The sequence below is a fragment of the Phaseolus vulgaris genome, chromosome 2 (assembly GCF_000499845.2).
Source record: "Phaseolus vulgaris cultivar G19833 chromosome 2, P. vulgaris v2.0, whole genome shotgun sequence".
Taxonomy (NCBI): domain Eukaryota; kingdom Viridiplantae; phylum Streptophyta; class Magnoliopsida; order Fabales; family Fabaceae; genus Phaseolus; species Phaseolus vulgaris.
Genome location: NC_023758.2, coordinates 8874386 through 8891708, shown reverse-complemented (window position 1 = coordinate 8891708; position 17323 = coordinate 8874386). Strand labels below are relative to the sequence as shown.

The 17323-nt window shown below is 34.3% G+C and overlaps 1 protein-coding gene across 2 annotated transcripts in view; it reads right to left on the bottom strand.

The window, feature by feature from the left end:
• LOC137810590 (uncharacterized) overlaps positions 1–17323 on the bottom strand; it is a 33722-nt gene that overhangs the window by 11719 nt on the left and 4680 nt on the right. For both annotated transcript variants that reach the window (XM_068611943.1, XM_068611942.1), the window contains exons 4-5: positions 13697–14323; positions 13110–13264 (exon numbers count right to left, since the gene is read on the bottom strand). In XM_068611943.1, the coding sequence (XP_068468044.1) occupies positions 13110–13264; positions 13697–14323 (782 nt within the window). The remainder of the gene's footprint in view (positions 1–13109; positions 13265–13696; positions 14324–17323) is intronic.

Sequence of the window (17323 nt, the reverse complement as noted above, 5' to 3'; positions counted from 1 at the left end):
AAAATTAATGAATCGTGATCTTTTCTCTCCATTTTGAGATTTTTCCAGAATTTGATTGAATCGGAAATAACGAAACAGAATCGAGAATCCCACTATTCACTCGATTCATCTCACGATTCAAATCCTAAAATGATTCATCTTCTGATTTGAATCGAGAAAGTCATGATTCGAATCTTACGATTCATTCAATTCTAACTACCAAGTTTCATATTAGATTGATAACCTTTCCCCAATTCATAGGATTACCGATTTTCTTATGTGGTATCCTATTTTACAAAAAAAACATGCGATAAGTTGAGATTCACTCCAAAGATTATTAGGAACATTATAACTAATAAACATAACATTCATCATTTCTTTAATAGTCCTATTTTTCCTTAAACTCCATTAGATTCAGGTGAATATGGTGGTGGGGTTACTTCATGAATAATATTTTCTTTAACACAATAATTATTAAACAAAACATATTAACCATTGTTATCTAACCTAATCCTTTTAATTTTACTATTCAATTCATTTTTTACTTCTGCCTTATAAGTTAAAAACATATAAAAAAATCCATCCTTATGTTTAATTAAATATACTTTAGTGTATATAGAAAAATAATCTATAAAAGTAAAAAAATAATTTACCACATCTAGACATAGTTTGTTTTAAATTACCAAGATCGGTATGATTTAAACCAAGTTTAGTTTGATGTCTCCAATGTAGAGTTGTTGTTCGTAGTGTTAGCCATAAGTCCTTACGATTATAGTAAATAAAATATAAAAGCACGAATAAAGTTGATTTCTTGAGGAGTGAGTGATCACTGTCCATAAGGACTTATCCGTAGTGTATTGCACAAGTCTCCAAGGATACAATAGGAACTTCTCGGAAAAAACCGTTGATAACAAAACTAACAAGCAACTCTTAAAGCGTAAGAACCCAGGATACCGAAAAAAATAGTAAGGAAAGAAAAAGAAGAAGAGAAAAGGAGGAAAAAGCCATGAGTCGTGATTTGAAAAGGCGTAGGAACCCCTTTTTTATAGAGGGAGAAGAAAGCTATTTTTATTGCTCCATTTCCAATTTCAATGGCGCACGAAATCTTGTTCCAGCAGATTTAAGTGTTGTCCAGCCAGAAATGGAGGAGGCCACCAAAAAAGGAGAAAGTCGCTCCTTCAATCAAGGTGGCACGGAATTTGAAACTTTCGAGGAGACCGGGTCACACTGAAACAACTTGTAACTATGGAGAAAGTCTATCCAACTTCGATTTGATTTTGGGTCCGAGAAACCCTCCTCCTAAATCTGAAACCAACAAGCCCAAAGGATGTGCACGGGACTTTGGTATGTTGCAAGAACTTCGCTACTTTAACTTTTGCGACATTTTTAGCGATATCTGTGATTTACAACAATCCCCCACATATTGCAAAAGATAGAAGGAAAAAACTCACCTTGAGTTGGACATTATAGAGACACTTTTCTTAGAGTTGGATCATTGTTCTAAGACAAGAACTCACCAAAAACTAGTACCAAATCCCAAACTCATTTGGATGAACCAATTGTAGTCAAATTGAACCGAACAAATGAGCAAGAAAAGCAAAGGAACAAGATGAATGGACAGAATTATAAAACTGCCGAACCAAAAACTCATAAAAACAGCAAGAACATCTAACCAAAACTCAAGAACACAAGCTAACACAAACAATAGAAAGAGGAGAAAGAAAGGAGAGAAGAAATGCTCATGAAGATGGAAGGAGGATGGATGATCTCGCCACTAGAAGTGTGGAATGCTCCTAGATGAGAGTGATGCCGCCACTTGAGGACTCCATTGATCCATCAAGATAAGACTAGAGAAGAAGGCTCAAAGCTCTCCAAAGTTCACTCAAAATTTGAGTAGAGTTTTCTTAGATTAATTCCAATCTGAAAAATACAAAGAGAGCACCTCTATTTATAGCCTAAGGTGCTGAAATATAAGCTACACAAATTCAAAAACTCCCTCCCAAAAAGCTTCTAGAATTTGCGCCTAAAACAAAGCATGAGGAAGGTGTGACCTCTTCCTTCACTTTGGCACCTCCTTTTCTACTCCTACACCTATCTACTAACACCCCCCCCCCCCCCCTAAGACTCCTAACTAAAGACTAAAAGATGCTTTAACAATAGAGGTTTCTAATGTTTCCCTCTAACCACCTTTCTAATATTTATTTAATATTTGGCCTTGCCCTTCATGGGATGGACTTTTGGGCTTTTGTGGGCTTTGGCCTTCTTGGGCTTGGGCTTGGGCTTTATCTTTTGCAAAGATTAACAAGAAAAACTTTAAATGTGAAGGCGAATGATCTTGTTCTTCATTATAAAAAGCCACCTTTAGTTGATTCTCATCATCATGGGTTCATATGAGATGTAATAATCAGAGATGGTATAGCAAGTTATATGAACTAGTCCTCAAATTGATGAACTTATCATATTGTACTTAGTATAGCTAGCTATATGAACCAAGACACTTAGCGTCTGTTAGCGGTTTATCAATCATAATACACCCCCACAATCTTTTTTGTTATCGATGTGTTGCGCTTACTAGGCCATACGTGTGCCCGGTATTCGTGAGTGCTATAAAAATCTTGCCAAGATCTGATGCAAGCAACTACACTTGACACTCATATAGGTGATTTCATCAAGTGTATACTGCAAATCATATACCACCTATAAGGGATATGAAAACTTTAAAAAAAATTGTTAAACGTAAAACTTTTATACCTCAAAATTTTAACCACAAAGTTTACCCCCTCGATAATGTAGTATCTAGCACTTTCACACACCATAGGAATGGACAAATTTAGTATTAAATCAATTCTAATGCTAGGAGAACTAACCAGTCTTGTTTTTACCCATATGAACCTTATTCATGTTATCTCCAATCACAAAGGTTGGGTTTCCGTCACTTGTTTGTTTGCAAGTGACTTAAGTCTCATTCCCCTTGATGTTTCTAAAATCATTTTCTCCCTAGGGGTTTTGTCAGAGGATCTGTCAAATTCCGTTCTAACTTGACATAGTCAATGGAAATATATTGCAAGATGGGGCCAAATAATGGGTTATTTAATTGAGCAAAAGGGTGGACTGTCTAATGTTGGGGTTAGTAAGAAAGGATTTATTTATTGATATTTGAGACATAAAAGAGGTAAAAACAAAGATGGAGATGTGTTGGTTGCGTTGAGTTATTATGCAGCCATTCTTTTTTCCAAAATAATTTATGTTCTTCCACTAGTCTTTTCAACCTATTGTTTCAGATATTTCACCCTAATTTCATGGTATGACGGTGGCTAAAATCTGGGACCATGTTTGGCAACCAACTCAAGCATCCTACTGAACTCTTCATTGTTTGCTACATGAAATGAATAACATTTCTTGAAGATGTAATTGATAGTAGTTTGAGGTCCCTTTCTTTTGAAAATACTTGATGAGTCACCCCCACTCTCTTCTTGAGTTGGTCTTTTTTCCAACATTTTCATAATCACTTACACTATTATCCTACTCTTCTCTAGACATAGATTTCTTCATCAAATTTTGTTGCAGCACAAAAACATTACCCAACATTAAATTTTTAACCTCTTCATACAATACATGCTCCAACATCCTTTGAAGTCCCTGCAAGATGATGCTTTAATATGTAAATCCCGCTTGTAAAGACCTTCTCATAGTATTTACATTTTACATTTCTTGATTTTCCATCAATAGAAACACAGTGATTCCATGCAGGGCCAATCCTTCTACTTCCTTTTCATTCACCGCTAGCGTTTGATGCCATTATAAAAGGCACCCAAAAGAAAAAGAGAAGAGCACTACAATAGTGATGGATTAGAAATGGTAAACAAAAAGAACAACAAGGTGAGCCAAAGCGCTACAGTCCATAAGCGACGGCGACCAGCGCAAGCAATGAAGATCGGTGGCAAGAGCAAGCGGCGGTAGATGCAAACACAATTGCTTCTCGCGATTGGGAATGCAATTGCAAACATGAGTGCGACTACGAATGCAGTTGTGAAGTGCAACAACAGCGAAAGGGAGGGCGACAACCGTGAGGATGGTGACTATGGCAAGCACGAGTGGCAACAGCGATTGAAGGTACGTGGGTTCGTTTTTGCCACTAGACCTTAACAATAACGAGTGAATACCCAAAAAAATTTACCGAAAATGGTTGTTCACGAGTTAAGTACACAATTGACAACCTTCGACGATCCTCCAACCCACCAAGCCACGAGACAACTCACTCCGATCTATTTTGATTATGATTCGTCAACCAAGATACCTCGACTTCTCTTCAAAACTTGCTGACTTGTGCAAGTAAACTCCCGAGTTTAACAAACATTGGTCTCGATTGTTTTTTCTTCTGGATTACGTGATCCAAAAAATTTCCAAATTATAGAATCTAAAAATGTTCATTAACTAGAATAACTTCTTAATAGTGAAATCTAAAATAGGTGTTCAGATCTGAAGTCACTTCTAGATTACACAATCCAAAAGTTTCTATTGTGAAATCCTAAAGTGACTTTGAGATCTTATTCCATATTACACAATCCTTCTATAACAAGGACAAAGTAGGAACTTTAACATTATAAAAGTATAAAAGAAAATGACGGAGGCGTAAAAACAAATTGACGATAAAATCTAGTGAAGCCCGAAACCAAAAAAATCCATCAGTACAGCTAAGAAAGCGAATAATCCACCCAAATGAAAAATTGTATCTATCCAATCCATAATTTAAATGACTTCAAACATTTTGACTTTATCCGTCCTATATCAAGCAAAGAGGGTTATTTTGACCCAATTCAGAAGAACATAAAAAAAGAATTCTAAATTAAAAATACTCTTGAAAATTCAAGTCAAATAGATTAATTAATTTCAACTTTTATATATAGAATTTGATCTGTAAAATTTTAACATATATATATATATATATAGTAAAATAATATTATTTTTCATTTTTGTAAAATTATATAATATTTTTAAAAATGCATCAGTCCATAAGTTTATAGACTAGGTTGATATGGGCCAACCTACTTTACGAAGGCAATTGTTGCTTGCATTCTTAAATTTTTTTTAAATGACTATTTTACCCTTCTTTAAAGTGACTTTCGAATTACCTATTAATATTTCTAGAAAAAGATTTCCATAACACATTAAATACATTTTGAAATAAGCTTTCTAAAACAGGATTTCTGAAACAAATTTTCCAAAACGTATTTAATACCTTCTAGAATAAGTTTTCTAGAACACATGAAACGTCACTACAAGAAAATCATGAAATAGAAACCAATTTTTAGAGACCAAAATAATTAGTTACAATAGGAACTAAAATAGATATCAGTTTAGAAACTAAAAAAAAATTGGTTTCTAAATTAGTTTCTATTATTTTATATTATTGTTAAATAGTTTCTAAATTGGTATCTAATTAGCAACTAAGGTTTTAACTACCAATTATTTAGTTTCTAAATTTGGTAGAAAAACTTTGTTGCTTATTAGATACCAATTTAGAAACTATTTAAAAATAATAGAAACTAATTTAGAAACCAAATTTCTTTTTAGTTTCTAAAATCTGTAGTTACTATTGCAACTAATTATTTTGGTTTCTATAAATTGGTTTCTATTTCATAATTTTCTTGTAGTGCGTGTTCTAGAAAAAACTTTATGGAACAAGATTTTTTCCAACGTTCTCCTTCTCTTCATCTTTAGCAATGATGGTGTTGAAGCATCGACAGCAATAGTGGGGTTCAATAAGGGAGAAGCGAATGGGAAATTCGATCATTTCACCCAATTGTCTCGGTGTAGTGAGGGAGAAACGAATGGGGAATTTGATCATTTCATCCAATTATGGGGGTGCAGGTTCAAAAAGGTGGGGTGGAGGAAGTAATTTCCCTTAACTGGATCTACCCGTGAGTGAGCATGGTTCTAACCAGTGTAGGACTTTACATTGTTGCCTGTTTCCTTGTTACCCACACTCCATGTACAAAATGCTTCTTGGATTCTTTGCAAACACTCTCGAACTTGCATATCCTTAGAAAAGTTGCCTTGCTTGTGTACATGCGTCATAAGCTCTAGGCCTCACATTTGTTTATCCACTTGTTCCTACATGTTACACTAGGTAGCTATACCAAGTAAAGCAATATGAACAACATTAACAACTATTATAATATAAAAAAAAAACTATTTTCTAACCATACTCGCACGATCTTACAATCTTTTAAAAGAAAGTGTGTTGACTCGCATGGAGGATCACTAGCTGAGCGGATCAAAACGATCCTCCGAGTAGGTAGCCAGATCAAAGATTGTCTCTAATTTCGTTACTCGGGCTAGTTTAAAAAAAAAACACTTACATGTTGTTTTGAAGGCTCAAAATGAGTCTAAACGTGTTTCATCAAATCTATGAGATTGATCGCAATCTTAACTGTAAAAGAAGCCCCAATTCACGGAGCTCTAAAACTTGAGTCACTAAAATCGTGTTTCTTGCGTCTTCGCCGCTAGCTTCTTCGTCGCGCGCACCTTTCGTTGTCTTCCATGTCAGCTTTTTCGCTTTTGTTAAAGATCATCATCATTCTAGATCATGTGTTTATCGTTGTCATCGTGCTTGTCGTCTTCACACACCCTTCCTTATTGCTCTTCTAGTCCCGTCGTAGCTCCTCCCTCTATTATTTTCATTTTTCCAATATTGTCGTTGGAGGAAGAGAGCTTTTTTGTCTTATAGGACTTTAGCCAAGTCGCGGGATTGTTCCTCTATTTTGTTTTAGTTTTTTTTTTTTGTGTTGGCTGATAATTATGATGGCAAGTGGAAGAATTGATCTACGTGGAAGCATTATGTTTTTGTTGGTGGAAAAGCAAGGAACATAAAATGTAAATATTGTGAAAAGGTATTAACAAGAGGAATTTTCAAATTAAAGCACCCTCTAGTAGGGACTTCAAAGGATGTGGAAGCATGTGTAGTAATTCCCGAAGAGGTTAAAAAATTAATGTTGGATATTGTTACTTCACTGCAACAAAATTTGATGAAGAAATCAATATCTAGAGAAGACAGTAGTATGGGTGATTCATAAAATACTAGAAAAAGATCAAGTCAAGAAGAGATTGGGGACTTATCAAATATTTTCAAGAGGAGGGGCACTCAAACTACTATTAATTCCCATTTCAAGAAGTGTGAGAGGGAGGAGGCATGTCAAGAAATTGCTTTCTTCTTCTACAATAATGTTATTCCATTTAATGTAGAAAACAATGAAGAATTTAAGAAGATGCCTGACTTAGTTGCTAAACATGGTGCCAAATTTAAGCCATCATCATATCATGAAATAAGAGTGAAATATTTGAAGCAACAATTTGAGAAGACTAATTTGATTATGGAAGAACATAAACTGTTTTGAAAAAAAAATTGGATGTACAATAATGACATATGGATGGATGAATAGCAAGAGAAAGACTATATTAATTTTCTGGTAAATAGTCAAAAGGGGTAATCTTATTGAAGTCTATTGATGCTTCTGACATGGGCAAGACAACTAAAAAAAAATCAAGAAAATGGATGATGTTGTTGAAGAGGTTAGAGAAGAGAATGTCATCCAAAACATGGTAGTCAAAATCGTTAGTTGCATTGTAAGATCATATGATGTATACTCATGGTGTCGATCTGCAATCACCAGAATAATATGATTCTGGCAGATCGCGTGCGGTCGTCGTTGCAAATCGAAACTTGCATGGGATCGTCGAGTTTCGCGATGCTGGAAATCGCCACATGCAGCGCTTCTTATATCGTTGTAGCAGCACGACAACACTTATAGTTTCGCGACGCGACAACGTGTGGCACGATGGTTGAAGGATGGGTGTGGTGTGGCAGCAGTAGATGGGGTAGTTGATATTAGGTTTTTTGTTTAAGATGAAGGCAGCAACACAATCAGTATATGGGCTAGTTGATATTAGGGTTTCTGTTTAAGATGGAGGCAGCAACAGCATATGAGCTCATTTAAATAAAAAGCCCAAATAAGTGAAATGAACCCAGTTACCGCACAGTGAAAGAAACCACTTATATTGCATAGTGAAATTTTTAATATTTTACTAAAAACGTAACAACCTCTCCAACAAAATTAATATTTAATTAATTTTTTTAAGCCAACTAATTGTTTCCTTCCCTTTCAACTTCCCCACTGCAATCATGACTCCCGCTCTCCTCTCTCCTTCCCTCATCTATAATTTCACTGTACATACACTACATTTCAAAGTGCAATTTTCTTTCTTCCTCTGTTTTTCTCATTGCAACAAAAGTGCAGTTTTGTCTCTTTCTCTATTTTTTTCACTGCAACCAAAGTTCAATTTTGTTTCTTCCTTTGTTTTTCTCATTGTAACCAAGTGCAGTTTTTTTTCATCAGGTTTTTTTTTTTCATTGCAACATAAACTGCAATACCAGATTTCCATCATTAAAATGACTTCTATACCTGTGACAGTGACTCCCTAAAATGCTTCGGGAAATAGGAGTAATGTTTCTTGGAAGCATTGTATCTCAGTTGTTGGGGATACTAGAAAACTTTAATGCAAATAATGTAAAAAGGTATTAATAGAGAGAGTTTATCAATTGAAGCATCACTTGGCTGGTACTCAAAAGGATGTTGGAGCATGCAAAGATGTTGGAGCATGCAAGGATGCTCCTGATGAAGTTAAAAAGGAGATGTGGGAAATTGTTGTTGGTTTGCAACAAAAATTAAATAAGAAATCAAGTCTTAGTTTGGATGATGAGGAAATGGCAAAAGTTGGTGAGAAAAGAAAAAACAGTGAGGAGTCCACTCAATCGAGCAACAGCCCCAATGACAAAAATACTTTTAATAGACAAGTTATCATCAACAACATGTTTAAGAAAGGTCTTAGAGAGGAGGCATGACAAGCAATTTCTAGGTTCTTTTATAACAATGTTATACCTTTCAATGTGGCAAAGAGTGAAGAATCCACTGTTATGTTTGATTTGGTTTCAAGAGGTCTTGAATTTAAACCTTCATCCTATCATGAGATTAGATTCAAATATTTGAAGGAGGAAGTTACAAATACATCACTCGCTCTACAATCACATAAGGATAAATGGAAGAAAACAGGATGTACAATTATGATTGATGGTTGGACTGATAAGAAAAGATGGACAATAATAAACTTCTTGGTGAACAACCCTAAGGGAATTGTATTTCTAAAATCCATATATGAATATGCTATATCTAAAATAGCTTGGAAAGTTTTTGAGATGATGGATAACATTGTTAAAGAGGTGAGGGAAGACTGTCCTTCAACTTGTCACTGATGCAGCAAACTAAAAAGTTGTTGGTCAAACGTTGATGACAAAGAGAAAAAAGTTATTTTGGACACCTTGTGCTACACATTCTGTGGACTTATTGTTGGAGGATTATGAGAAGAAAATCTCAATCCATGAGGAGACCATTCCAAAAGGTAAAAAAATACTACTTTATTTATTCAAGATCTTCTCTAATATCTTTACTTCAACATTTTACAAAGGGAAGAGATTTGGTACGGGCGGGTATTACTCGCTTTGCTACATCTCTTTTGACATTAGGGTGCCTCCATGGGAATAAGGGAGCTTTAATTAGAATGTTTACTAGTGTTGAATGGAAGTCTAGCAAGTTTGCTAAAACAAATGATGGAAAAATAGTTGAAGATGTGGCTTTATACCAGAATTTTTGGAAGAATATCATAATGTGTTTGAAGGGTGCATTGCCTCTCATTGAAGTGCTTTGATTGGTTGATTTATATCAAAAACCAGTCATGGGTTTCATTTATGAAGCAACGGACCAAGCTAAAGAGAAGATACAAAAAAGTTTTCAATCTCAAAAAAAGGTATTTTATCTATTTGTTTGTTGAGATAATGATTTTGAAATTCAAAACAAAAAACTAATTCAATGTAATATATTTTGGTTAGCTATTTTCCTTTATGGAACATCATTGATGAAAGGTAGGAGAAGCAACTCCATAGGCCTTTGCATGTTGCTTGTTATTTTCTTAACCGTGAAATGCATTATCGTCCTGGATTTGAAGCAGATTTGGAGGTGAAACGAGGTCTAATGGAATGCATAACTAGGATGGTGGAGGATGAGGATGAACAAACTCCCATTGATGTTCAAATTGATGATTTGAAAGAACGAGCAAAAAAATTTGGTTGTCCCATGACTACTAGGTCAATCAATTTAAAGACTCCAGCAGATTGGTGGGAGTCTTATGGTGATGAGTATCAAGAACTCCAAAAGTTTGTCATTCATGTATTGAGCTTGACATGTAGCTCTTTCGGATGTGAGCGTAACTGGAGTTCCTTTGAGATGGTAAGTTGACTTAAAATTTATCTCTAAAATAAAATTAGTAGTCTACTAATCCACTAATTACTTATAATATTTGTCTTTGCATTTCTTTAGGTCCACACAAAGAGAAGAAATAGGCTAAAGCAAAGCACAATGATTAATGTTGTTTTTGTTATGGATAATTCCAAATTAGCTAAGAAGAAGCAAACAAGAAAACCAACTCAAATTAATAAATCATCCGATGACGAGTGGATTATGGAAGATGAGCATGAGCATACTGAAACATTTGATTTGGATGAAAACTTCCTATCGAAGTATAGGAGGATGGATCTTTACATAGTCATGACTTAGACATGACTGATTTGAATGATGAAGGAGATGGAAATCATGAAGTTGAATATGAATTTAACTTACAAGATTATTTGGCTTAGATAGATTATTATTTTCTCAATGTTTTGATTAGTAAATGGTTTCTCTTATCATAGGATGTGTTGTTTACATCTAATTAATTATGTACTCTTTTATATATTATCAAGTTCAATTATGAATTTCATAAAATTTGTAGGATCTTATGATCCATGTTTCGATCTTCCGATTTACGACTCATGTTTATTTTTCTGATGGGTAAGATCTCGATTTCAACTACCTTTATCCAAATTGTAACCGATAATGCAGCAAATTATAAGCCAGCTAGAGAATTGTTAATGCAAAAGAGGAAAAAGTTGTGTTGGACATCTTGTGCAGCCCATTGCATTGATCTAATGTTGGAAGATTTTAAAAAGAAAATATCACTTGATCATGAGATAATAGTCAATAGTAAGAAAATCACAATCTACATTTAGTAAAGAACTGGTATTATTTCCTTGTTGCACAAATATATTAAAGGAACAAATTTGATAAGACCATCCAATACTCGTTTTGCCACCTCCTATTTGACTTTTGGATACTTGAATGAAATAAAGGATTACTTATTAGGATGTTCACATCCAAGGAGTAGCAATCCAATCAATTGTAAAAGCTAAAGATGGATTTTGTGGAAAAATTGATATTAGACAAGGGATTTTGAAAAAATATTTTGATTTGCTTAAGGGGTTTTCTTCCCCTAATTAAGGTGTTGTGAATGGTGGATTCAGATGAGAAACCAGTCATAGGATTTATTTATGACGAGATGGATATTGCTAAAGAGAAGATACAAACTTTTTCAATGGAGTTACTTTCACTTAGATTTGATTTCTAATTTATTTTTTTAGAAATATAGACTTGTTTTGGAGATTAATTTATTAACTTTTATCTTATTTAGCCTCACTCCCCTTTGAGAAATCATTGATCAAAGATGGGACCACCAATTGCATAGGCCATTGCATGTTGCAGTCTATTACCTTAATCTCACTATCATCCTGAGTTTAAAGTTGATTATAAAGTGAAATGTGGAATGTATAACCTGTTTGGAGAGGTTGGTGGGAGACACTGATGAGATGAGTAAAATTGATGTTCAATTTGAGAGTTTAAAAAGCAAGTCTAGATTTTTTGGTAGTCAGATAACTCAACGTGCACTCAAGACCAAAACTTTGTCACAATGGTAGGAATCATATGACGATGAACATCTGGAACTACAAAGATTTGCTATTAGATTATTGATTTTGACTTGTAGTACATCTGGTTGTAAGCGTAATTAGAGTGCTTCTAAAAGGGTAAGAAATTAAATTTATGAAATTGATTTTATAATTATTTTTAGATGATAATATCATGTGTAATTAATTTTATAGTTATTTAGGTCCACATTAGAAAAGAAATCGTTTACACCAAAGGACCATGAATTATGTAGTGTTTGTGATGACTAATTCAAGATTGATGAAGAAGAAAGATGTTAGGAAAACAAATGACTATAATATTAATGATTTTGCTTCTGGCGATGAATGGACGATGGAGGAGAATGAAACAAATTCAAGTTTAGATAGTTTAGATGAAAACATCTTAGTTGAAGTTGGAGAAGATGATGCTAGTAGAGGTGGTGTTGTTACATCCATGAATGATTTGAAAGTTCCTCCAATTGTTGATAATGATGAAGGAGATGATATTAATGAAAATGAAGATCATTCGGAGGAGGACGATGATTTATCCTATGATTAATATAAATGATTTTCTTGGATAGTTTCTTTGTATTAAATGTTTATGAATTTCTTGGTTGTTTTATGGATGAACATTTTATGAATTATGAAACTATTTTTTATTGTGTTATGTATGAAATCTAATTTTTTTATATAATAATAACTCTTCCGAGTTGAGTTATTCGAGTTACGAGTTTTAATTGCCTTACTGATCCTCTTCCGATCCTGAGTTTCACAACATTGATTTACAGTCAATTAGATAACATATAAGTAGTTATAAACTGATTGTAATATTTATAAGAGATGTCAAAGTATGACCAATGTTATAATATAGAGTAGGGTATTTAGCTTCACAAAGCACAAGCCAAGAGGTAGAATCATTCAGCAGATGAGATATCCATTTTAACATGATGATGCCCTATTATTCTCTCCAGAGCCATTAATTTATCTTTTTAATCTAGGTTAATGGTATAGATTCTAGTAGTCACACTGTTTGGGAACTCTAGTTAGTACTTTCTCAAGAGCATGTTGATTTTTGAAACACCTTCCCCCGTTTGACAAGGTTTGTTTTAGGTGTTTGGGGGTGGAGTTGTTCATCTACACAAACATATTTAATTTGATGGCCATGTATCAAGATGAGCCAAGACATCAGAGCAGTAATGATAGAGTTATAAACAACATTAAAATATTGATTCAGTAAAATAACCTGAGCACTAGATTTGGTAAAGAATGATCATTTCCAGCTTCAATACATGAAATCGGCAACGACGACAGTGATCCATTTTGTGTAAGCTCCTCAAAAACAACAGTAATGGTATCTATAAATATCACAATATCTGGAGCATGTGTAGGAGCAACATTCTGGAGAACAGGTAAAGAACTATTAATAAAAGCAGAACTGGAAAAAAACAGTTGAAATGGCTAAAAGACAAGCATGAAAACATAAGATATAATATGTTAGAAATATAATATAAATAATGAAACCATTCATGTTTTCACCTAACCGCTTAGCTTTTAGTACAGTTGATTTTTGAACACATGGTATCAAAGTCTCAAGTATCAAGTAGTCTACAGTTCAATCCTTCCCCATTCTTTTGATAAAATTAAGTATAATTTCATCACAGGGTATTTTTTTCATGCGTCAAGCTCTAAGAGCTCTTGCGTGATAGTGTGCTAGAAATATAATACAAAACCACTCATGTATCTTCATGTGACAAATTGAGAAACTAAGATAGTACATTCGCACACACAAAAATTGTTAAAGAATTTGATGGCTAACATCGTAGTTCAAACCTTTATCTGAACACAAAGAAGATCATCTGAATTGACATCAGCAGCAAAAGAATGAATGTCTAATGGCTGTATTATTTCAAGTTTCCTTCTCCACCTTCTTCCTGGTGTATATAGGCCTTCTAATCCACAACAAACATAAAATCTATCTCGCTCCAATGAAACACCTCGAAAAGATAGAAGTCCTTCAACCCCCATTTTTTTCCATAAATATTTCTGAGATGAGATTTGATCCCAATCCTCAAGGTCAAAACTTGGCTTGGAACTAGCTGCTTTAACAGGAGCAGCTGGAGCATTCACTGGTTGGGGTAATGATGACATGGAGTAACTTCTAAAATTGCTAAAGGAGAATATTTGAGAGCTAGATGATCCAGGAAGATTGGATCCCTGAGAGGAGTTACCAATTCCTGAACTTGAGGTTAAAGGAGGAGATGGTGGAAGAGTAGAAGGCTTTCCGTTATCCAATGGAAGTATCCAATTTAACAGCTCTGCACATGAATCCTGATTTGTATAAACTGCATCCACCTTGCTGTCGGGAGATGACATTCTCTCCTGAAGTTTTTCAAATTGAAGAATTTCTATACAAGGATCTCTAAGAAAATTAACACCAACATTCACCTGTAAAAGAACCTGCATCCTTCCACATAAGAAAACTGAATAAGATCAATAATCTGAGTTATTAAAATAATTAACTTTTCCAAAAATAGGTTTGCGCATATTAAAGGATAACACCCCAGAAGCCAAGAAGCCAATAAATTATATGGAAAGTATTTCATGGTTAACTGAGATTTCCCAGCAAAAGTTCACAAATGTCATCAAAGGCATTAAAGAGGAAAGATAAACAATGCTAAAAGATATTTAAAATTTAATAAAAGGAAAGAATATGTTATAGATAGACCAGTGATGATGTGATTACACATGTAAATATACTCTCCACAATAGTAGGTCCAAGTATCGTATGCATATTGAAATTTGTTACTCTCTAAATACTCCAGAGAAAATATAAAATTGCAGATGTTGTCTGTTAAACAGTGAACCAAAGCAGAGCATACAATAAACCATTCTACGACCTCATACAATTTTCACATAACTATAAGATTCTCTATATTTCACTAACAATAACAAGATGAACAACTGAATTGAACTACAGTGTTGCTTGTCTTAGTTGTAAAAGCTTTTTCTAGTCTTATAGAAGCAAGGATGTATCGGAATGGATTATTTTATTGAAGAAAGAAATTTCATTACAGAGAAGAGGAAAATATAACTAGAGTAAGAGCAAGATATCATCAAAGAAAAAACCTAGATACAAGAAAAACGTGTAAAAGCATAACCACTGGCTTAACACCAAAGAGGGGCCATAAACGTTTATATCTATAATAAACTGAGTGGCAACAAGGATAAAGCATCCAACCCAAACTAAAGTTTAGGATCCTCCTCTAGTTTGCATGTTATTCATTACTAATAATTGATTTCAAAACCATATCTTTACGGTTTCCTCCATTGTATGGATTAAAACAATATCATAAAGAAATTATATGGCACGCAAAATAGTAATTTATCCCAAAAGAAAAAGAAACTAACAGACGTAAGCTAGGAAAATAAAAAAAAAATAGAGGTACACAACGACCAACAACAATGAAATCTCTTTCCCACTAGGTGGGATTGGCTACATGAATAAAACAACAGCATGATTTATTATCATAAATCGTGTCTGTATACAAACTATTAACCTCTAACTCCTTCAAAACGGTTTCACCAACAATTTTTTTTGGTATGGCGATTGGGTTATGCCCTTTATGTACTCTCCTAACTAGGGCTTCTCCACGTATGCCCAAACTTCTTAGGGCAGGAATCTAGAGATTAGGCTACCTTGTTATCTAATGCATTCATTCCTAATCCTATTTTGTGTGGTTTATCCACTCATCTAACATGACATTCTCAACTCTCTCGGATTGTAGTTTGTTCACTCGTAACCTTATTGCCTTTTTACTGCCCAACATTCAATCCATACAACTTTACAAGTAATAGTTGTGTACACAATTCTTCATTTAAGATGAAGGACTTTTTGCTATGGATAACAAGAAGGTACTGTCTATCAATTTACCTTATTGATAGGGACTTAGTATTACGGGGTGCTTAAGTCCTGTATAGAATAATGAGATGCTCAGGGGAGTATTTAAATACTTGGTTATACTCTCCATTAATATGTAGGTGATTGGTTCTCCCCCTTAATTGCTAACATTTAAAGATGGGTTCCCCATGTGCTTCGGTGCTTTCTAATTGACTACAAGTAAAAGATCACCCACAATAGTTGACTTTGCCTTAAATTTTATTAAAGGGAAAGAAAGAATAGGGTAAATCCCTTGTGTATATTGAACACATAGGGTTATGTTTATATAGGAAAAAGAAACATATGGACTAAGCCCATTACATAAATATGAGATATCTAACAATATCTATAATATCTCATAATATCAAATAATATCTAATAATATCTAATTATATCTAATAATATCTAACACTCCCCCTCAAGCTGGTGCATATAGATCATATGTACCCAGCTTGTTACAAATGTAATCAATCCTAGGTCCTCGTAAGGATTTAGTAAAAATATCTGCTAATTGATTATTTGAATTAACAAACTCGGTCTTGATATCTCCTGATATAATCTTTTCTCGAATGAAATGACAATCAATCTCAATATGTTTTGTCCTTTCATGAAAAACTGGATTTGAGCTAATATGAAGAGCAGCCTGATTATCACATATCAGTGTCATTTGAGTAACCTCTCCAAATTGCAATTTTTTAAGTAACTGTTTAAGCCAAATAAGCTCACAAGTAGCCGAGGCCATAGCTCTATATTCTGCTTCTGCACTAGATCTTGCCACAACACTTTGTTTCTTGCTCTTCCAAGAGATCAAGTTATCACCAATGGAGACACAATAACCAGAAGTTGACCTTCTATCAGATGGAGATCATGCCCAATCAGCATCTGAATAACAAACGACTTTAGTATGGTTATTATGACCATATAACAAACCTTTTCCAGGAGAGCCTTTAATGTACTTCACTATACGAATGACTGCATTCCAATGATCTTCACATGGAGAATTAAGAAATTGACTCACCACACTGACTGCAAAGGAAATATCAGGACGAGTAATAGTGAGATAGTTCAATCTTCCAACTAATCTCCTGTACTTCTCAGGATCTGAAAGAGGCTCCCCCTGATTGGGTAGAAGCTTGACGTTGGGATCCATGGGAGTATCAACAGATTTCGAATTCATCAACCCAATTTCCTCCAAAATATCTAATGCGTATTTTCTTCGAGAGATAACAATACCAGTATTGGATTGTGCTACCTCAATCCCCAAGAAATATCTGAGTTTGCCAAGATCTTTGGTCTGAAAGTGTCGACAAAGGTGTTGTTTTACTTGTGAGATGCCATGGTGATCACTGCCTGTAAGAACAATGTCATCAACATATACTACAAGATAGATACACCCAGCACTCGAGTGACGATAAAAAACTGAATGATCTCCTTCACTGCGAGTCATACCAAATTGTTGAACAACATTGCTAAATTTTCCAAACCAAGCCCTAGGAGACTGCTTGAGGCCATATAAGGAT